Below are 22,849 nucleotides of genomic sequence, written 5' to 3'. Positions count from 1 at the left end.
GGATCTGGCCTTCTAAGGAGCAGGCAGGGCTGATCTCCTCTAGGACTGACCGGTTTGTTCGCCTTGCAGTCCAAGGGACTCGCAAGAGTCTTCTCCAGGACCAGAGTTCAAAAGCCTCAATTCTTTGATGCTCAGCCTTCCTTATAGTCCAACTTTCACAGCCATACATTACAGATTCATAGTGCCCCCCCCCAAAAAAAGGCTGCACACCATCACACAAAAACACAGGCAAACACTTCCATCAGTCAGCTTCCTCTCACAATGTATCTACACAGGTTGCCTCCCCTCCCAAGTAGGAACACCAGCCTTACCTCACAACAGTGGCCCTTCGTGTTCAGGTGTGCCTCTCTTCTGCTACCTCCCTACAGCAGCAGAAGCAAGCCCATCCCAAGCATTCCCTTCACCCCTGGCAAACAACTTCCGCAGGGGCCTCCTTCTCATCTTCCGGTGACAAAGATGCTCTCTATTCACCAGCTTATTCTTGTGTTTCAAAGCTGCTTCCCTATTTCCTAATGTTGTCTGTGCCAAATTGCTGAGCCTCGTGCCACCTCCACTAGCAGACTGAAGTTTCCTTTGCCAATGCTCTCCGTAGAAGCACTTCCCATGCTGAGGGCCCATCCCCCAAACACACGCACACATTTTGCCCAGCAAGCACCTTCCCATCCCTGGCAGGCCTGCAGCAAGTCCCAATGATCCCATCCACCCCAAGGTACTCTTCCTCTGGGGAACCTAAGCCTGTATATCTCCACAGCAACCTCTCCCTGCCCTTCATTTTCAGACTACAAACTCATCAGTACATCCTGTCCAGCAGCATCCATTTCACAGAAGCAATGTGGCGTAGCAACTGAATTAAGACCACAGCAAATAGTTACTCTGCTTCGAGCTCATTAATTGACCTCAACCCAGTCCCTTTCTTCGAAGGTAGCCTACCTCACAAGGCTGTTATGAGGACAAAATGAAGATAACACAAACTGGCATTCAAGAGGAAGGGCAGCATAATAATGTACTAAATGTTTCTTGAATTCCCCTCCCAGTTCTCGACTCAGGTTGATCAGAGAAAACCTAAGCTCTCTTTAACACACACACATCTGCGATGTTCTCTGGAAGAGCTGGCGGCCCCTCAGACACCCAGCAGGCCCTGCTTTTGTGGCCAAGCATTTTGGACAAAGTGTGTGAGCCAGCTTTGTGCAGCAGTTGGAGGGGTGGATTCTAATCCAGAGAGGCGGATTTGATTCCCCAAACCTCCTCCACATGCAGTCAACTGGGAGATCTTGGGCCAATCAGTCTTGCTAGAGCTGTTCTCAGAGGAGTTTCCTTAGAGCTCTCTCAGCCCCACCGACCACACGGTGCCTGTTGTGAAGGACTTCTCTCAGAAGTCTCTCTGAGTCAGTCCCATCAAAGCTCTCTCATCCTCACTTACCTCACAGGGAGCCTGTTGTGGGTAGACTCCCAGTTCTGTCAGAGCTCTCAACCCCACCTACCTCACAGAGTGCCTGCTGGGGGAAAAGCCTCAGTTCTGTCAGAGCTACGTCAGCCCCACCGACCTCACAGGGTGCCTGTGGTGGGTAGAGTCCCAGTTCTATCAGAGCTCTCTCAGCCCAACCTACCTCACAGGGTGCCTGTTGTGGGTAGTGTCCCAGTTCTGTCAGAGCTCCCTCAGCCCCACCTACCTCACAGGGTGCCTGCTGTGGGGAGAGGAAAGGGAAAGCGACTGCAAGCCCCTCTGAGCCTCCTTCGGGTAGTGGAAAGTGGGGCATAAAACCCAACTCTCCTTCTGCGACCTCCTTCCTCAGCCGAAACTTCCCTGACTCAGCTGGAGGGCCTTTCTGGGAAAACCTCCCTCCCTTGCCTGCTCTAGAGATGCGAGGGCCGCGGGGAGGGGGGGAAGGGAAATGGGGCCAGGCCTGTTCCTGAGCCGCGTCACCGCAATACCCGCCCCCCCCAAGGGCCGACCCAGCACGCCACGACCCCCTCAGCTCACCTCCCCGGGGCCGCGCTCCGTCCTCCTCTTCCTCCTCCGCCGCCTGCCTCCCTCCCTCCCTGCGGCGTCTCGGCCGGGCTGGCTGCGGTGGGGGAGGGGAGACGGCTCCCTCAGGTGGCCGCTGACAGGAGGAGGAGGAGGACGAGGAGGATGGGGGCAGGGGGTGGGCGGGGCCTCCTGACGTCGCAGCCTGTCTTCAGCCCCCTCCCCCACCCCCGCGCTCCCCGGCTTCCTCTCCAACGCGTGCGCACTAGGCAGGAGAAGGGGTGAACCGAGGAAAGGGGAGTCGCCCGCGAACGAGGACGTTACGCAGCAGTCGCCTCGCCTCGGTCGCGCCCTCCGCGCATGCGCGAGGCCTTCCCGCCCGCCCGGCCCGCCCTGCCGCTCTGTCTCGCGAGAACCGGAACTTCCTGTCGAGATTTGACGCTGGAAGGGGGCGTAGAAGGTAGAAAAGCAGAGCGGCGCTTCCTGCGGGAGATATGAAAAGCCGACGTGGGAGAGCCTAAAGAACGGGTAGCCGAACTGCGGCGCTCGGGAGGTCCATGGACTATAATGCCCGTGAGCCACATTGTTGTTGTTATGTGCGAAGTCGTGTCCGACCCATCGCGACCCCATGGACAATGATCCTCCAGGCCTTCCTGTCCTCTACCATTCCCCGGAGTCCATTTAAGTTTGCACCTACAATTTGTTTGCACATTACGATCCACTAAAGAGGGGTTGGCCAAGCTGTGTCTCTCGCCAGATGTCCACGGACTACAATTCCCATGAGCCCTTGCCAGTATCACATGACAATCCATTAAAGAGCCGTCCATTGCTTGTGTGAACCTGTGTTCTTTCCGCTGGGAGGCAAAGGGTGGGGTAGCTATAGTGGTTTGAACACCGGAAATGACAGTGAGAGGGATGACTCTGTAGTGTCATGTCCCATGGCAGTTCTCCCCCAGAAGGTAAACTCGGAAGAACTTCAGTAGTTTATTGAAGAGACTACAAATGGCTACATAGGACATTTTGTTGTGAAAGCTGAAAATGTGCCACGGTTTGGAGCAGCTATAGTGCCCCTCCGCACCATTTGTTACCATGGCCTGTAATCTTACAGGATGCAAACCCCTCATCTTCAGAGAGTATGTATGGTTCACAATTTAACATCTAGAATCAGGAAGGGACAGCCATAATATTCCCGACACAATAGGAGTCCAGCTGGCCAAAGGGGCTGAGAATCAGGGAGAGGGGACTGCAGGGAGAGAGCCAACAAGCTGGCCCAAGAGGTTCTTGAAACATTGGCCAAGCCACTGTTACATGAGCTAGAAACGACGTGACAAGTGGAAATGGCCGACGCTGTAGCATTTGCTTACTTTAGTACCAGTAGAACAGGAGTGTCCAAACTGTTGTCCTCCAGAAGACCATGGATTACAATTATAATGAATGCTGGCAGAAGCTCATTGTAATTTTATTCAGTGGACATCTGGAGAGCCAAAGTTTGGCCACCCCTGCTGGAGAAGGAAGTATGAGTTCAGTGGCACCTTTTAAGACTACCAAAGTTTGATTAAAGGCATAAGCTTTCTTGAAAAGAGCCTCTTGTGGCACAGAGTGATAAGGCAGCAGACATGCAGTCTGAAACTCTGCCCATGAGGCTGGGAGTTCAATCCCAGCAGCCAGCTCAAGGTTGACTCAGCCTTCCATCCTTCCGCGGTCAGTAAAATGAGTACCCAGCTTGCTGGGGGGTAAAACGGTAATGACTGGGGAAGGCACTGGCAAACCACCCTGTATTGAGTCTGCCATGAAAACGCTAGAGGGCGTCACCCCAAGGGTCAGACATGACCTGGTGCTTGCACAGGTGATACCTTTAACTTTAAGCTCTTGTGTATACGTGCTTCTTCAGATCAAATTAAATGGAAATTGCCAGTCTATTACTACAGGTAAACAGTGAACAGTAAATTAACACGCAGCATAATAAAGGAGCATAACATGCAAGGACCAAACAAGAACAGCAAGCTTAATTTGTATGGGCACCACTTGTTTGGGTTTCATTGGGGGGGGGGGATAGTGAAGAAAATTGCAAAATTGGAGATTAATGAGCAGTAGTATTCTCAATCATAGAGTAATAGTTGGGAATAGGGGAATGGTAGAGGGCAGGAAAGCCTGAAAGATCATTGTCCATGGGGGTCACAGTGGGTCGGACACGACTTCGCACCTAACAACAACAACAACAAAATAGTTGGATAGGACCGTAGAGACCATCTAATCCAACCCTCTGCTCAATGCAGGATCAGCCTAAAGCTTTAAAAGAAATATAGTGTCCAGATTGCACAAGGAGATGATGCCCCTTTACTCTGCTCTGGTTAAATCTCATTTAGAGTACTGTGTTCAGTTATAGGCACCACAATTGAAGGATGTAGTCAAACTGGAGCGATTCCAGAGGAGGGCTACAAAGATGCCAAAGAGTTTGATGACCGTCATATAAGGAAAGCTTGATCTGTTTAGCCTAGAGAGAAGACGACTAAGGGGTGATATGATACCCATCTTCAAGTACTTGAAGGGCTGTTGCCCCAGTGGGTTGAACCAGAAACAATGGGTTGAAATTGATTCAAAAGAATTTTTGGCTAAACATTTGGAAGAAGTTCCCGACAGTTAGAACTGTTCCTCAGTGGAACAGGCGTCCTAGGGAGGTGGCGGGTTCTCCTTTAGAAAATGTAAAGTAGATGCTAGAAAGCCATCGGACAGAAATGCTGATTCTGTGAACTTAGGCAGATTGTCAGTGTGTGGGCAGAAGGGATTCTGTCTGTGTTTGCTCTTATGGCCCTGTCTTACACGCCCAGGAAAATTCTGACCACTTTGGGATCAGGAAGCAAACTTCTTCTAGGCATGACTGGCCAAGGATTCTGGTTGGGCTGGAGCATCATCTGGGCATCAAATTTGGGTGGGCTGGTAGTTGGACTAGATGGCCCAAGTCCCTTCCAACTTTTATGATTCTAAGTATCTGCTCAACCACAGCTTGAAGGCTGCCAGTGAAGGGGAACTTGTCACCTCCTTAGGCCTCCTAATTGTGGAAGGCTGTGTGTAATTAACTGAGACTATGACATTATGCTCCATTTGTCTCTTCCCAAGCACTGAGGTGACCTTACAGCATCTTCTTTGAGGAGAGGTGATTGGTGTTGTAGTTGTCTCCTCTGTCCTTAGCTCAGAGAAATACTTTCCAATTGATCATTCCAATAAGTTATAGAAATAGATTTTAATCCAGCATTTGTCAACTGGGGTTTCCACAGAACCCTAGGGTTCCGTGATAGCAACCAGGGATTTCCAAGGCTTGGGGGGGGGGGGGGGGGCTGTAATTTTTTTATTGATGTATTACATTTAAATCCAGTGGAGGTAAGTATTTCCCTTATTTGGGCAGGTTGACCCACCCAAGTGGCCAATAATGGGCTGGAAGGAGAAGGCCGTTTAAAATTTTTACCAGCCAAACCTCTCACTGGGTCAACCTGTGTTCCTTGGTGGAGGCTGTAGTCAAACAAGGTAAGACCATAGGGTGGTTGGATCTTCTTGGGCTTTTTGCTTAACTGTGGGTGGGTGGGGGTGAGAGGGGCTTACCTCAGCCTAGTGCCGCAGCCTGGAATTTGAGTCTGGGGTAAGCCCCTGGGAAGCTCTGGTGGCAATCAGGGGTGGATGCTTTTGAAACCCAGGATCTCCCCAGGATGCATCCCAAAGCCTCCAAAGCAGCCATCTTCTCTAGGGAAACTGATCTCTGGGGAGGATCTACAATCCCAGGGGAACCCCAGGCCCCACCTGTTGACTGGCATGCCTCACCAAGAGCTAGTACAGGTCCCAGATAAAGGCCTGGATCCAGTGCAAGGACCATGCACAGCCTACACAAGGATGCCTATCATCCCAGGTTTCCTCTTGCCCTGGAAACCATTTCTGACCTTGGGAAAATTCTATTCTCCATTCATGCTTGGGTTGCCAAACTCCTGGTAGTGCCTGGAGATCTCTTAAAGTTACTTGTGCTCTCTAAATCACACAAAGTTCCCCTGGGGGAAATGGTTGCTACCTGTCAGAGCCACTGCCTTGCATAGTGGACTTTATGACATGGCACCCTACTGAGATCCCTCCCCAAACACTGCCCACTACAGGGACCACCCTAAGAAAATTATTTTTGTGGAAAGCTCATTTATTTATGGGATTTTCAGTTTGGGACTCTTCTGCAACAGTCTCAGGGTGGCTAACAACATTAAAATCAGGGGTAGACAAACCATGGCCCTCCAGAAGTCCATGGACTACAATTCCCATGAGCCCCTGCCAGTGAATGCTGGCAGGGGCTCATGGAAACTGTAGTCCATGGACATCTGGAGGCCACAGTTTGCCTACTCCTGTTCTATAAAACTGGTTAAAGATGTCTAAAACAAGACCAAAACAGCTCTCTCACAAAATTCCTGGGGTCAAATAGGTCCAGATTATGATTGTAATCGGCAGGTACATAATGGAAGGGGTAAAATACAGGTTGGGGGGTGGGATTCATTGGTGTCACCAGGCGCTGACACTGGCCTGTAGAAGAGCACTGTTTTCACACTTCTTCCGTTCCATTTAATATTTCTGGTAAGGTCTTGGAGGAGGAGCGTGGTCTCATGGCTTAAGTGCCACTCAGTGCTTAACACCTACTCAGGGTGGCTGTCCCACCCCTGAGTGCCTCCTCCGCCAACCGGCTTGCCTGTCTGTCCAGCCAATTGCCTTCCGTCCCCCACCCGACCACCCTCTCCTTCCACTTCCCTCTGAGGCTCTAGATCCCTGCTGCGTGAGAGCTGTCCCTGTTGGTGAGTCCCTTAACAGCTGCCTGCAGCCTTTCCAGGTCCTGGGGGAAAGGAGAGGCTGTCCGCAGAGTTCTTCACCCCATAACCCTAATCTAGCGCCTGTTGTATTCCTGAATGCAATGGGCTTTGCTCCTTGTAAAAGCCATAACTTGACACCACATCCTCAAACAATCCCCATTCCCCACCTGGAGAGCTGGCTGTGTGGGGTGTGTGCATATTTTAAAAAAATGTGTGTGGTTGTGTGTTTCTGGGGGGGAGAGTGGGCCATCTTCCCAGTGGTGCGTGTGCATAGGTTTCTTTTTTTTTTTTTTTGGGGGGGGGGGGGTTCTCAGCTAGATGTCTTTCTATTTCCCCAGATTTTGGGGGTGGTTTTACAGATAGAGGAAGGAAGCTGCTTTACACCTCCTTTGGGGTAAATTAGCCCACAATCCTGATATTGTTCTGCTTTTTAACCACGTTCAACATTCCTCATAAAATCTTACATGACTTCATGGCATTTTGCTCTCTGCTTTACAGGGCTTTGGCTATCACAAAGACAGATCTCGGGCTGTTGAACTCCGCATTCGGGTAAGCACAAGTGGCCATCTGGCACACAGAGCTGTCATGGTGTTCAAAACAGCAGCCAGATTTACATCAGAATCTGAAATCTAGACCTAGATCAACCCTCCTGCCATAAAAAGGAGTCGGTTTTGGAATTAATTGAAAGGGATCTATTTTGGATTTTAATGTTGTTTTACTGAATTATTATATTGTTTAAAAATGTCGTTATTTGCCCTGAGCCTCCAGGGAAGGGCTGGTACAGCTAAAAATGTTATTGCTTATATTCACCGAACTTTGGGGATGACTCAGTTGCATTTCAGTATCCTTTTTACTAGGGCTCTGGCTATCACAGAGAAGACATAGAAGAAGAGTTGGTTCTTATATGCCCCTTTTCTCTATCTGAAGGAGTCTCAAAGCAACTTACAGTTGCCTTCCCTTTCCTGTCCCCACAACAGACACCCTGTGAGGGAGGTGAGGCTGAGAGACCCCGATATTACTGAAGAAGAGTTGGTTCTTATATGCCCCTTTTCCCTACCTGAAGGAGTCTCAAAGCAGTTTACAGTCACCTTCCCTTCCCTTTCCCCACAACAGACACCCTGTGAGGTGGGTGAGGCTGACAGAGCCCTGATATTCCTGCTTGCTCAGAACAACTTTATCAGTGCTGTGGGGAGCCCAAGGTCACCCAGCTGGCTGAATGTGGGGGAATGGGGAATCCAACCCGGCTCGCCAGATTAGAAGTCCGCACTCCTAACCACTACACCAAAGTAGATCTCAGGGCACTGAACTCCTTCTTTGGGTAAGTGCAAATCTGACACCCAGCAGGACGTTGATCAGGCACCACTTGGATCCTGCAATCTCACAAACCTAGCATTGTCGGTGTTAAACAGTCAATATTCCTAATCTGCATGGAATCTCGGCCAGCACAGAGGGTCCGATGCGGCAGTATCTGAAGCGCAGTCGCGGGAAAGATGAGGCATCCACAACAGTCACTGAACAGACTGTGACGATAACAAAAGATTGTACAACTTTTCAGACACCTACCAGCACTAGCTGAGGGATGGAAACCGAAGAAATCTGTCTTTACAATGAAAATTACCTATTGGTGGGTTTCATATGGACTGTTAAACCAAGTTGTCCAGCTCCATGTTGCCTCATCTGTGGCAAACAACTCGCACATACAGTGATGGTGCCAGCAAAGTCAAGACGGCTGAAAATCACAGCTGCACAATGAGTAAGTGTTCAGAATATTCCAAATGTGTACCGGGGTCACCAAAGACACAGAGTAAGGCATTTGTTAAAAGGGTGGTGGTCAGAAGAAAAAACCGATGAAGCAAGCTATTAGATGGCAGAACTAATGGCGTGGCGAAAGAAGTCGCACTGTAAGAACTTAATTTTGCCAGCATGTAAACAATAGTAGGGAAAAAAAAACAATAGGAAAGTCAAGAAATTCAAAAGGTTCCACGGTCCAATTACACAATAAATAGATGCATTGATGACATGTCACATGATGCCAAGGTCTTATGTCAAAGTGCAGCAGCTTCTCTCAATACACATTTGTAAGATTTGTTAATGATGAGGCAATTCAAGGCAACTCTCTGCTGCAAAGAACTGCAGGAAGCATGCAGAGGCCAAGATCTGTTTTGACATATTGTCCTCATATTTTGAAGAAAACTGTCTATCTTGCAAGAACTGTGTTGGTGTCTGTAGTGATGGCTGGGTCCAGAAAGGGTTTTGTCGCCCTTGCAAGAAAACAGAATGGTGACGTCCTCAGAAAACGGAGTTGTACTTACCTGTAACTGCTGTTCACTGAGTGGCCTTCGGTGCAGGCTAAAAAATAATTTGATTATATTGTATTATATTATACGGGACTGTGTTTCCACAGGCCTGTCACGGAGAGAAGTTAATAAGCTTAGAAGAAGAGTTGGTTCTTATATGTCGCTTTTCCCTACCTGAAGGAGGCTCGAAGTGGCTTACAGTCGCCTTCCCATTCCTCTCCCCACAACAGATACCCTGTGGGGTGGGTGAGGCTGAGAGAGCCCTGATATTCCTGCTCGGTCAGAACAGCTTTATCAGTGTTGTGGCGAGCCCAAGGTCACCCAGTTGGTTGCATGTGGGGGAGCGCACAACCAACCTGGCTCCCCAGATTAGAAGTCCGCACTCCTAACCACCACACCAAGCTGTACACATTGTCTACAGCTCATCCTTCCCCTCACAGGGGCTGACTTTTCTGCCCAAAGTCAGGACATGGGAGGAGTTAGTATTTCCCCCTCAGTTCTCCCTCCAGTCATGGAACAAGGTAAGTCACAATCAATCAGCAGCAGGCCACAGAGGGAGGGAGGGATGTGCGCCTGCACAGAAGGCCACTTGATGAACAGCAGTTAGTTAAATGCAGACTTGTTTTAATCTTCATGGCTTCTGTTCAGTGCCACATGGGAGACTTGCAAAATCATTCTGTGGAGGAGGGTGTGTGCTATTTAGCAGAAGATTGATTGTAGAACCACTTTCCCCACAACTGCGTCTCTGCTGATGTCAACTTCCATCCAATAATGGCAGACAAATGTGGATGGTGGCTAAACTGTTTTTCTCCAGACATCCATGGACTACAATGACCTCACCTGCTGGCAGGCCTGGGTCTTTGCAGGATGTTCCGCAACCTTTAGCTGTCAGTCCAACTTGGCCAAGGAATATGTTGTCCTGATCAAAAATACAATGCACCTAGATACTCTTTGTGCTGACTTTGCTTTTGAGAACGCAGAATTATGGCTGTGTCATAGAAAATATGGTGATCTGAGGTGAGATATGGAGGGAAGGAAAATACATTTTATGGCGCATAAGACCTAATTAGGTGCCATAGGCATAAATGCAGCAAATTGCAACTCAGTAATGAGCATGTATTACTGGTCCCTTTAAGTCATCTGTCATTGAGGCCTTGCTGAGTACAGGAATGAGAGAGCAGAATTGGACTTACATTAACCATTGTTAATTTAGTGGTCTTTTGTACAGTTATACATGGGATCTGCACCTTCCCAGAGCTTACCATGGCTGATTAATGGCCAACAGCCACCTCAGGTGAGCTCAGTGCCCATCCCAGTGGTGCCTAATTGGAGGAGGAATCTGCCCTGTCCAGGGCCGCAGTTAAGCCCACCAGTGAGGGAGACGGAAGAAGTTAGTTATCGGCCTGTTTTATCATTCTCATTTAGAGGCGATTTGTCTCCTCGATGCCGGCAGGTATTGAAATCTGCTGCTGCTTGCTGATTCTCTTGATCGATGCCGGTAACCTAAGGGCTGCCTGGCACTTTCAGAGAATATCACTCCATCTTAGGAGAGAGCAAAGGGGAGTGGCCACCTGACATCACTTCCAGTGATGCAAGAGGGGGCGTGGGCTGTTAAATATATCACTTTCTGTGATGACCACTGTTGTATTTGCTGCAGCTTAATTAGGAACCAAAAGACGCACTCGCTACCCGCACAAAGTAACTGTGCATAATTTCTCTTGAAATTTCTATTGGGGAGAAGAATCAAGAAGCTATGTAGCCTTTTGGGTTCAGGCATTTCTTCGAATCTTACATTTTGCTACCAATGCCTGCAAAACGTTCCATTCAATCTTTGCCACCACAGGGCTAGCAACTTGCTTTTCAAATAACACGAGAGAACAGTTTCTTGGAAAGCGGACTACTGTGATAATTGCCACACTTTGCCTCTTTTCTGCACTCCATTGGAACACTGCCATAGCTGCACTCTAAAAAACATTCACCAGCAAACGCAAATTGAAATCTCTCTTCCCTTGACGACCCAAAAAGCATTTTGTATCCTAAAATAAAGACAAATAACCAATCCCTACACAATTTTTTATGTTAGCACATTATTATCTGTAGGAAAAGACTAAATGCTTTGTGAAAAGGCTGAAAGACAAACTGTACAAATTTACTGAAGTACACAATATTTTTAAAAGCACATTATTAAAAAGAGCCATTTGATAATAGAAGTTCACAAGCGAAGGAAGTGTTGAAGCAGGTGGTCTTGGCCAAACAGGCAGATGCCACATTCAAACAGTGCAAAAAAAAAAAAATCCACCATGCACTCACTCACCCACACAGAAATTAGGCTTTCAGAGGGAGGGGAGGCTGGGATGCAGAGCTGCTGAGAAAGAGAACTTGGGATGGGAACACAACAGGAGATGCATTGTGGCAAAGGTGGCTTATGAGCCACAAGGCAGCTTCATTCTCTAGGAGGGGCAACAGTTTCCCAGTTTCATTTGCAAGGAAAACAAAGACCAAGCACTGGACGAGTGGAACAGGTCGGGCCTGGATCCATTTGACCACTGCCACACGGGCAAAAGGCAGGCTGGGAGAGCACCTTCCAATCAGCCCAGGCCAAACCTCTCTCCTCACAGCAAAAAGACCCTCCCCGCCACAGCGCAGTGTTCTTCAACCTGTGAGTGGGGACCTAGAGCCCTACCTGTCAGACTGCATGCTTATACAAGATGAGACTTCCTGAAGCTGCCTTTTAGAAGGCCTTGTTGATAACGTAAGCAAAGGCATCACTTCTGTCCTCCTTTTTGCATGCACACTGAGCATCAGCAAACAGCAAGAGGAGATCACTTGGTGGACAAAATTCCTCTGTGGCTCTGATCCGTGGTTTGCTCCTTGTCTTTCCTGTTCCCAGCTCTCTCGGTCTAGGCCTGAGGTCATCGTAATTCCAGCAGTCACTCTTCTTATGGTGGATACACTGGTATCACATCACTTCAGGCACATGCAGCTCTGGAAGGGTTGAAGACCACTGTCCTAGGTGACAGAGAGTGCCCCTATGACCAGTCCACTGGATGGTGACGTGGACCTGTATGCTTCCACTGGCTGTTTACTGAAGTCATACTTTGTGCATGCATTTGTCGGTGTTAGGACTGGCCCACGAAAGACTGTCAAAAGACAATTTACTGCATGAACTGTTCTTACACTGTTGTCTCTCTTCCATAAGTAAGAAATTCCTGTCATCACTGACACGAACAAACAAGCGTTAATTGCTGCCGAGTAGCGGGGTACTTGGGAGCGACCACATTATTCCTATATTTGTGAATGAACATGAACTACTAGCATATAATCCAATCAAAGCTCAGTCATCCTTGGGGGGGGGGGCTAAATCCAAGGGATTCTCAACTATTGATTCTCACACCTGTCCTTCCCCCCAAAAAAAATCCCTTCAAGTTTCTTCCCAGCACTGCAAGCTAAGTTTCTCATGGATCAGTTTCACAGGGGAGGGAGGCAGCAGAGAAACAAATTGATCCACCTTTTGAGCAAGAGGCTAACTGTCGTCTTCACATGATCAATGGTCTTAGTGCCAATCCATTATTAGGAATTCAATTAGAAACGGTAAGCAAGGGTAGATCTCCATTGTGTGAATCTTAAAAAAAAAAATTACTCCCCAAAAAGCTGAATTCTGTAATGCAAATCTATGAAAATTGAATATGCCAGCATTTCTTTCTCAATCTGCATGATAGTGCCCGCCATTTTTTACCTTGCTGGTTATGAGAAACAGGCAAGGAGCATGACTGGACACCAAAACCTACCTTGAATTATCTTTGCCTGTCTTTCTTCTGGCTTCCAAGGCTTCAAAGCACTGCTGCCTAGACCCTTTCACGCAAATCTTCACAATAAGGACTAGGGACTTATTCTCGATAGCAGCTCAGCTCTGCATTTGGTAGCACTTTCTCCTTACTTTCAAAGCAAACACCAGATAAGCTCAGAGGCCCACCTTTAAATTCAGCGTTCATCCGGTGCTGTAACTGTCGGTTTGGGAAAGTGGCAATGCTTGCTATGGGAGGCAATTACATTGGAGAACCACTTTCTTTCTGCCCTCCAGGTGTGGTCTTTTCAAAAGTACACAACAGCCCACAGCAGCAATTCCCACATGAGAGGCAACCGCAACTACACTGACAAGTGAGCATGCAGCCTGCATTCCTCATGGGGAACAGCCACCAAACTTGGGACCTTTACCAATGCAGACTTCATTGAACAACAATCTAGGCACAATCAGGACAACGCAGCACAAGCTAAAAGAACAATCATGGGGTTTTCAGGTATTAATTTTCAAGTAGAAAGTTGGGGTTCTCTTAAACCCCTTGTTTCTACCAATACTGGGTCTTTCCTTCATTATTAGAGGGTGAGACTTCTCTGTTTTTTTTTAAAAGGCTAAGATGCAGCCCAAGTGAATGAGCTGTCTTTGAATAATGTAAAACCTAATTCTGAGCAACGGGAAGGGGGATGCACTGAAAGCTGCCCTCCCACCTCTCACAACACAACATGCCAACACACACACACACACACACTATACTCCCACACAGAAATCTGAAAGAACTCCAAGTGCCTGCATCACACCGGCGAGTCTCTGAAATGTGCTCCCAAGCTCATCTCCTGCAAGGTTCTAGAAGAGGAATCCTAGAGAAATCCCAGTAGAAGAGGGATCTGAAGCCCATCCGTCGTGGAATAAAAGCTCAGCATTTCGGAGAGCTGTCTTTTCAGGCAACGTGTCACTCTTTCACAACAGACTGGCCAGACTGGTCGTGGGTCCATTTTGTGCTTGAAACTGTACAGGAGGCGGTCCATCTGTCCACTGGCAATAGAGAAGGGAGACACAAGCAGAAAAAAACTCCTGTTTGGCGACTTATCCAATCAGCATCTGTACTTCACTCATTTAGCAGCCCACACTGTAAAATACTTGAACTGTTTATTTATGGAAGTTTCCAAGTCTTTTTTTTTTTTAAGCAAGTACAATGTGTTCAGGTGTCATTAAGATGCTAAACCTCATTTCTCAGACACAGAAATTCAATGGCCTTCAACTAAACACATAGTTAAAAGGTACAAAATTGGGACTACAATGCAAAATCCAGAGACCCTCTAAAAAGGTTCTCTGAAAAAGCCATGGAGATCCTTAACAAAGCAGATTAAGACACTTATAAACAAGAGCAGGGTGGGATTATGTTAAAATAGCTCTCCTTAGTATTTTCAGTATTTCTGAAGGATATAAGATGATGCTCTCAAGTTGTATTCTCTTTCCCAGCCCATAGGCAGCCATCCCTAAGCTACAGCAAGGGCATAGAATGCATAGGTGCACTCACAGCCACTCATACACAGACTGCTGTAGTGAACAGGTGAGCATCTGTGGATTGGGAGGATGCTGCAACACAGGGAAGGGTGGAAACAAAAGGAGTTCTGCCTGACCCAAATGTCAACGTACCGTGATGAGGTTGTGCTCTGGGAGGCTACAAGCTTCGATGTGGTCTTGGAGCAGCTGCTGAGAGAAGTTCTGGTGCATCTGTGCTGCTTCATGGGCATCTATCGCATTCCCACAGGCTTTGTTCAAATCTTCGGGTACAAGAAGGAGAGAGAAGAGACCTGGGGTAAGTTACCCTGGGTCACATAAGGGAACTTTTCCTGTCTTTCCAGCATGCAATTGTTAGCCTGGTAACATCAAGCTTTCAGTCGAAAAAACAGGCAGCAGAATCAGCAAGTTGGTTTTTCTCAGTCCAGACAATTATATATACAATTATATATATTCAGGAATACGACGGGTGCTAGATTGAGGTGGGGGGGTGGAAGAACTCTGTGGACAGCCTCCCCTTCCCCCCAGGACCTGGAAAGGCTACAGGCAGCTGTTAGGGAACTCACCGGCAGGGATCTGCAGCCTCCGAGCCTCGGAGGGAAGTGGAAGGAGGGGGTGGTCAGGGGTGAGGGACGGAAGGCAATTGGCTAGCCGCTGGACAGGAAGAGACACTCAGGGGTGGGACAGCTTCCCGGAGTGGGTGTTAAGCGCTGAGTGGCACTTAAGCCATGAGACACATTCCTCCTATCCCATTACCAGAAATGTATTATGTAGAACATATATATGTGTTTGTGTGCCTGTGTGGACGTGTATATACACACACTCAAGATATTAATGGAGATAGCAAAGCCTATGAATCGGTAAGATTTCCTCAGGAAAGACTCCTAGCTGCCAAAGACAATCATCGTAACATATGAGCACCTGAAGCTGCCTTATACTGCATCAGATTGCTGGCCCATCAAGGTCAATACCATGTGGCTCTCCAGGATCTCAGGCAGAGGTCTTTCACATCACCTGTCACCCAACCCTTTTAAACTGGAAACACTAGGGACTGAACCTGGGACCTTATGCATGCTATCTCCATGGAGCCATGACCTTCTCCAACCAAAGGTATCACAGGGTTCCTAATGGACTAAGGAATTGCCAGCATGTCCCTACAGGCACAAAGACCAAGGAGATACAATCCACCCGGTGTCTGGAGGCTGTGGCTGACTGGTGAAAACAGAGTCACCTGAAGCTGAACCCTTCAAAGATGGAGGCCTTGAGATTGGGTAGAAGGGGACCAGTGGAGGAAATGTGCCTACCCAGTTTGGATGGCATGCAGCTTACTGCTGCACCGACCACCAAGGATCTGGGGATGATGGCTCCATGGAGACACAAGTCACCCAAGTAGCTTAGCAGGCAGTTTTCTGCCAACAAGAACCAAAGAGGTTAGGGGTGAAATCAATTGTAGAAAATATAAACAGTTTATTATAGGAGCTCAAATGTTTAAAAACCATGAAATATCTATTTGGCACACATAAAACATCTAAATGCATATACCAATGTCAAATAATTTTTTGACCTTGAAATGATGCGTTTCAATCAAATAAAACTTCATTAGAGGTCAATTGTAGAGATGCACACAGATATGATTAACAATTGGAGAACATTTTGAACCTGTCCTCAGAGAAGCACACTGTAGGATTCTCCAATATCCAGGAAAGGAACAAGAAATATTTGATGGCTGAGGATTCTGCTATGAACACCTTGCAAGACCTGACCAAGCCAGAACAGATTGAATAAGGTTTTTTTTTTAATCCCCCTGTTGATAATTGTAAAAATGTTTTAATCATATCTGTGTGCATCTGTGTTTAATTGATCTCTGATGAAGCTCTATTTGATCAAAACATGTTAGGTCAAAGTCAAAAAATAATTCAGCATTATTGGTATAAGCACTTAGATGTTTTATGTGTGCCAAATAGATGGTTTTCTGGTTTTTAAACATTTGAGCTCCCATAATAAACTGTTTATATCAGGGGTAGTCAAACTGTGGCCCTCCAGATGTCCACGGACTACAATTCCCACGAGCCCCTGCCGGCGAATGCTGGCAGGGGCTTGTGGGAATTGTAGTCCGTGGACATCTGGAGGGCCACAGTTTGACTACCCCTGGTTTATATGGTTCTAAAATTGATTATATCCCTAACCTTTTTGGTTCTCCCTTGCATTTCAGGTTGCGTTTTTGTTTCCCTTTTTTGCTACTTTTTTGGGGTTTTCCACCAACTGTATGCTAGGCTACTAGATACCTGCCCACAAATCAATTAGCCACAGTTATCTATGCACCTACAGATTAGACTTCTGTAACTCACTTTATGTGGGCCTTCCATTGCCCCTACACTGGAAATTATAGCTGGTCCAAAATGCAGCCACCAGGGTCCTCACAGAACTCATATATGCCCTGTGCTTAGGCAGCTGCATTGGCTCCCAGTGGGATATCAGATTACGTTCAAGGTGCTGGTTTTGACTTCAAGGCCATTCACAGTCTGGACCTCACATACCTGAGGGACCACCTCTCTGAGTATTTCCCCTGAAGAACCTCAGCCAGTTACAGCAGGGTAATGGTTCCTGGCCCCAAAGAGGTTCACCTGGCCTCAAACAGGGTCAGGGCCTTTTCGGTCATGACCCCCACCTGGTGGAATAAGCTCCCAGAAGCGACAAAAGCCCTGTTGGAGCTCGCTCAGTTCCAAAGGGCATAAAAAAACTGAGCTCTTCCACCAGGCATTTGGCTGATGCTAAGATATCAGAAACCCCTAAGAACTCCCCAACCCCCCATGAAAATCTCCCTGGTAACATCTTGGATCTGGCAAGTAATATGGGAGTACTGTGGTGAGTGACTTGAAGAGGCCTGATTGACGTTTTAGATGGGTTAATGACTATTATGTTTTAAATTGTTGTATACTGCCCTGAGATGGCTCAGCTAACAGAGACAGTCCTATAAATCTAACTGTAAATAAATAAATATAAATAAATTCAGGCTGCATGATCCAGTTTGTTGGGGCACCAAAATAATTATTTTATTTCAGTGCAGTGTATATCCTGCAGGCTAGAGGCCATCTGAAATATTTGTTATACAGGTGATAGAGGTGAGGTACAAACTCTGCTATTCCTGAATACAGGGTGTGCTATTTAGGTAATAAATCAGGACTTTGAAGGACGTTCCCAAGGGAAAGATAGCAAGGGCTGAAGCAAAATAACAGAACCGAAGATGTGTCCCAGAAATCTATTTCCCACATCTTAGACTGCCAGGAAGCAAGAGGCCAGTACTAAGGATCCTGCCTGACACTAATAAGAAAGAAATTACAGGAATTTCAAACAGAAGCAGCAGGAGAAAGGAAGGAGGCAGGCCTGCTCTTTCTCTCTGCCTGCAGTGCCTAAAGCATAACCCAGTACTCTCACTAAGCAAAGCAATGACAGCCAGCTTGGTGTAGTGTTTAGGAGTGCAGACTTCTAATCCGGCAAGCCAGGTTTGATTCTGCGCTCCCCCACATGCAACCAGCTGGGTGACCTTGGGCTTGCCACAGCACTGATAAAGCTGTTCTGACTGTGATATCAGGGCTCTCTCAGCCTCACCCACCTCACAGGGTGTCTGTTGTGGGGAGAGAAAAGGGAAGGCAAATGTAAGCCACTTTGAGCCTTCCCCGGGTAGAGAAAAGCAGCATATAAGAACCTTCTTCTTCAGCACTTATATATCAAGTAAATGCCTCTGTGCAAGTGAGGTTGGGTGATAATCTTGGAAAACAAGCATGTGGCCATAATTGTTTGTTTAATGGGAACTAATTCATCAGAAGCATTAAATATCAGCTGGCTAAGCTTCTGAACACTGCCTCTAGAATGCTGATGGAAATCAAATTTATATTGTTATATTGTGAGGCTGTTCTATTAAAGCCAACATCTTGCTTTACTGCACCGTTCGCAATCCCACTTTCTGCACTGCTCACACTACACCCAGCCTTAGGTTGGCTGTGGTTCAAGCTAATGCATCTTCATTGTATTTTGTATTCCTGGCCCTACTGTGCTGGATGCCTTATACTGGAAGCGATAACACAGAATGCACAAAAGGCCCTTCTGTATGTGCGGATTTAATTTCTGTTTGGGATTCATGCTGAATACTTGAGTCAAAGAAGCCAGATAAAGCCAGTCTGTTCCACCAATGGCATTGCTGGAGGGAATAGCCGGGGCGGACTTCATGCTGCTGGTCCGAGCTCCTCCTCTTCCCATTATAAGCACGTCTGCTGACCTCTCTTAGGTTCAGCTTCTAGAGACTCCTGCCAGCCTGTTCAATGAAAAAGGCAACTCTCCCCTCCCTTCAAGGCAGCACGGGAGAGCGTGTGAAGTAGCAATTAAGGTGTTTGGCTCAAGCTGGCTTCAGGTACTGAAGTAACTTCTTTTTGATATTCATCTTGTGAATGTACAACCTTACAGGGCTGGTTTCTTGTTTAGACCCAGGAAGGCCTAGAGGCTTGGTCTCTGGCTGCCTGGGTAGTCTTTAGGGGCTTGGGGGCAGAGATACCCTGAGGTGTGTGGACTCAAATTTCTGTCTTTTATTTGCCCCTGCTAAACAAACCACCCTCCAAAAGCAGGATCCATTACTTGGGAGTTTAGAAGAAGAGTTGGTTTTTATGCCCGACTTTTCACTACCTGAAAGTCTCAAAGCGCCTTCCCTTCCTCTCCCTGCAACAGGCACCCTGTGAGGCAGGTGAGGCAGAGAGAGGCTGCTCTGTGAAAAAAGCTCTAGCAGGACTGTGACTAGCCCAAAGTCACCCAGCTGGCTGAATGTGGAGGAGTGGGAAATCAAGCCCAGCTCTCCAGATGAGAGGCTGCCACTCTTTACTACTACACCAAACTAGCTTTAGGCCATCTGGCTAATCTATGGAAGCAATGGATCTGTGACACAGAAAATCTCTCTCCCCTAGATGTTCTCCCCTCTCCTTTCTTTTGGCCTCTTTGTGATTAGGTGATAGAATGCTTCATGGGGCCAGAGTTAGCTGGTTGAAGGGGACCTCTTCACTAGACACTGAAGTCTCCAAGTGCTGAGAGCACATTCACCTCTCCAGGACCTGCCATGCAAGCAAAATGATGTCCAGCATGTGAACCCACCCAGTACCCAAACACTGCTTGATTCCCAAGACTGCAACAGTGGCTGTTTAAAAGCCGTTCTTAATGAAAAAGAAAACCAGGATCACCCAGGAACATTCTTAATATCAAGTGACTTACCTCTCAAGAGGGCTGAAGACCACAGCTGCACAGACATGTCTGGGATTTTGCTGGCCAGCTGCATGGCTGGGACCACCATGTTGTTACTCTCCTAGGGAGAAATTAGTCTTGGTCAAAACAAACTTGGCAGCTATAGAGGATAGCACCCCCCCCCCTAAATTCTTTGCATGGAATGATTTACCCAAGACAAGCAGTCATTTTAAAACCAGCCCTCCAAAAATGGGAGGGGGGTAATATAGTTTCAGAGGGTAGCTGCCTTGGTCTGCACTGGAACAGCTAGATTCAAATCCCATAACACCATAGGGACTAACAAGGGTTTTGGCGGTAGGTGCTTTCAAGAGTCAAAGTTACATATCTGACAAAGGGAGGCTTGATTCCTGAAAGCTTACAACCCAAAAATCCCGTTGGTCTCTGAAATGCTACTACACGCAAATCTAGCTGCCTAGGTAAAACAACTCTTATTCCTGCAGAAGGGACAATCCCCTAAGATGCTGTGTTTGCACAACAAAGAGAAGTAGTCCACCTACTTACACAATAGACAAACATGCCTCTGATAAGGAAGTGGACCCAGAACGGTGAACTGTGCACAAATGGCAAGAAATGGCCTTTTCCGATGGCTGGTGACGGTACGACTCTGCGCTGCCTCTCCCTACACTGTATGATACCAGAACTCTCAAAGCAGAAATGCAGAATAATCCATCCCTAAATACAGACTGACTGGAAAGGAAGCAAGGACAGTACAGGGAGTCACGCAGCTCTAGCTCAAAAAAATCTCTGTTCATTCATTCATTTCTTACAACTCTCTTAGAGGAAACCTATATTCCCTGCCAGGCAGCTTGAGAATTCATGCTTATATTCTCACTCAAGTCAGCCAGCTGCAGTCTGGAAGTTGGCACAATAAGATGGCAAAAATGTGAGATCTGTCAACAAACCATATGTGTGCAAATACCACCTCCTGGGAGTTTAGTGAGATCGAGTTCATGCCCCCCAGCCCTCCAACTTACCCACTGAGCCTTTAGTACAGGAGAAGCAAAAATTGTAATAAACTGGCACCACTTACCCTGTGATTCCCCAGTACGTAAAAGATGTGGCCCAAGAGAACAAGGGAGCAGGCTGTTAAGCGGTTCAGATCTTCGGCATTTGACATCTTCAACGTCTCCCGTAAAAAGCGCCTAATTTTAAGAGAGAGAGAAGACAACTCTTAAACCCGTTATTGGCCTGCATGCAAACACATCACCAACAACTGAACACCCCCTCCCCCCTGGCACTTGCTGAAGTTTGTGATGCTGCCTTCCTAAAAACACTCATGGGAATAAGCCCCACTGAACAGATCTGAGTAAGGTTTTGTTTCAGACTGCTTTAAACCAAAACAAATTTATTTCCACTCAGGAAGTGATACTCTCTCCTTCCACAGGTTCTACCTCTGGGACCCAGCATGGTGTAGGGATTAGAATGTCAGACTAAGAGCAGGGAAACGCAAGCTAGGTGACCTTGGGTCAGCCAGACACTCATAACACCAAGACACACACAAAAAGCAACATTTTTTAAATACTGCATTCTCCCCTGTGCAGTTCCGAAGAATATTAATACCACTGTGTTCTTGAGAAGAGCCTGAAGTATATGCAGCCATGGTTAAACAAAGCATTACTGGATCAAGCAACAGGCACTGCAAGATTGCCCCCCCCCCCCAAAAAGCACACACACACTTACTTGGCTTCATTGTACCTCCCCTGGAAAAAGGAGAAGAGTCCTCGGATATAGAAGGCAGCGGCCCGTAAGCAGTGGGAACTGGAGGTAAGACAGATAAGCAGCTATGTAAGGACCTATCAAGAGGAGTAAATCGGACACGCATACATGTGTTGAGAGGCGGAGAACGGCTCGTTGACATAATGTGCTAATATTTACAGCCCCCTGTAATGGGAAAGACAGATTCCTTACTATAAGCTTTTAGAAGATGGGCTGTGGTTCAACGAGTAAAGCTTCTGCTTTGCACGCGGAAAGTCCCAGGTCCGATCCCTGCATCTCCAGTTAAAAAACCAGGAAGCAGGCGATGTTAAAAGACTTCTACGTGAGTCCCTGCAGAGCTCCTGCCAATTTGAGCAGACAGCACTGTTCTTGATAGATCAAGGATATTCGGTGTAAGGCCGATTCATGTGTTCACATGCCCCACTGTGTTTTTCTTCATGTACCAAAAAGGTTGCTTTGTGTGCTTCAGAGTCTATTCAAGCTACTGGATCTTGACGTAAAAGTCATATTACACCCTAGACAGGATACAGCTTCTCGATTTAGCTTCCAGATCTCCTGTGCACAGACAGGAAGCTTGTGGTCCGGTTCTCCTGCCCTGACCGGATGTCTCTTGTTACACTCTTGACAGCACAGACATCAGGAGCCATCATCAGAACATGCTACCTTACAAGAAGCTGCTCATCAGCAGCTTCTGTAGGGGCGAGAGGCTGGCCACAGAAGGCTCCCAACTTCCAGAAGCACAGGCAGGTAAAGGTTAATAAAGATTAGGCGGGTGAAGATAGGCTGATCCTGCACTGAGCAGGCGGTTGGGACTTGATGGCCTGTATGGCCCCTTCCAACTCTATGATTCTTAAAGGTTGCTGGGCACAGGAAGCATCTCTGATGTTCATCACTCACGCTTTAAAGAAATTTGAAGTCTGTTGTCTACTTACATTCACCCTGCTTCTCTTCTCCCTTGTCTGTTGTTCACTGTCAGGAAGGAGAACCAGTTTGGTGCAGTGATTAAGAGTGGTGGCTTCTAATCTGGCAAGCCAGGTTTGATTCCCCACTCCTCCACATGCAGCCAAGCTGGATGACCTTGAGCTCCTCATGGCCATGATAAAGCTGTTCTGACTGAGCGGTAGTATCGTGGCTTTCTCAGCCTCACCTATCTCACAGGTTGTTTGTTGTGGGGAGAGGAAGGCAAGGCAATTGTAAGCTGCTTTGAGACTGATTTGGGTAGAGAAAAGCGGCATATAAAAACCAACTCTTCTCCTGTAAGTACATTTTAAAAAACCTGGGCTAACTGCTATGCAACTATCAAGCCTCTTAAGTCTACTTTGTTCAGCCTTAATGGACCAGAAGCCTTTAAAGTAAAAAACAGAATAAAACCTACATGTGTCACAGTTTTCAGCTGGTTGCCAATGGCAACCACTCACCAGTATGGTAACCTGCAGCA

At 47.3% G+C, this 22,849-nt stretch overlaps 2 protein-coding genes and 1 long non-coding RNA gene across 6 annotated transcripts in view; 1 reads left to right on the top strand and 2 right to left on the bottom strand.

Moving 5' to 3' along the window:
* GATAD2A (GATA zinc finger domain containing 2A) overlaps positions 1 to 2,114 on the bottom strand; it is an 88,366-nt gene extending 86,252 nt beyond the window's left edge. The window contains exon 1 of one of the 4 annotated variants that reach the window (XM_077332025.1): positions 1,982 to 2,114. The gene's annotated coding sequence lies outside the window, so the exon portion shown is untranslated. The remainder of the gene's footprint in view (positions 1 to 1,981) is intronic. The other 3 variants (XM_077332029.1, XM_077332024.1, XM_077332030.1) reach the window with 3 other exon arrangements.
* Positions 2,115 to 2,414: 300 nt separating this feature from the next.
* Positions 2,415 to 7,716, top strand: LOC143834997 (uncharacterized). The gene is made up of 3 exons (XR_013229948.1): positions 2,415 to 2,539; positions 5,370 to 5,488; positions 7,294 to 7,716. It is a non-coding gene; the product is annotated as an uncharacterized LOC143834997 (long non-coding RNA).
* A 3,504-nt stretch (positions 7,717 to 11,220) lies between these two features.
* The window catches only part of MAU2 (MAU2 sister chromatid cohesion factor), a 34,270-nt gene continuing 22,641 nt past the window's right edge, over positions 11,221 to 22,849 (bottom strand). The window contains exons 15-19 of the mRNA XM_077332014.1: positions 21,376 to 21,453; positions 20,726 to 20,837; positions 19,666 to 19,756; positions 14,548 to 14,675; positions 11,221 to 13,923 (exon numbers count right to left, since the gene is read on the bottom strand). Of these exons, the coding sequence (XP_077188129.1) occupies positions 13,849 to 13,923; positions 14,548 to 14,675; positions 19,666 to 19,756; positions 20,726 to 20,837; positions 21,376 to 21,453 (484 nt within the window). The 3' untranslated portion in view covers positions 11,221 to 13,848. The remainder of the gene's footprint in view (positions 13,924 to 14,547; positions 14,676 to 19,665; positions 19,757 to 20,725; positions 20,838 to 21,375; positions 21,454 to 22,849) is intronic.

Source organism: Paroedura picta, chromosome 4, assembly GCF_049243985.1.
Source record: "Paroedura picta isolate Pp20150507F chromosome 4, Ppicta_v3.0, whole genome shotgun sequence".
In the NCBI taxonomy this organism is placed as follows: domain Eukaryota; kingdom Metazoa; phylum Chordata; class Lepidosauria; order Squamata; family Gekkonidae; genus Paroedura; species Paroedura picta.
The sequence above is the reverse complement of the archived record's forward strand: the minus strand, read 5'-3'. Positions and strand labels throughout refer to the sequence as shown.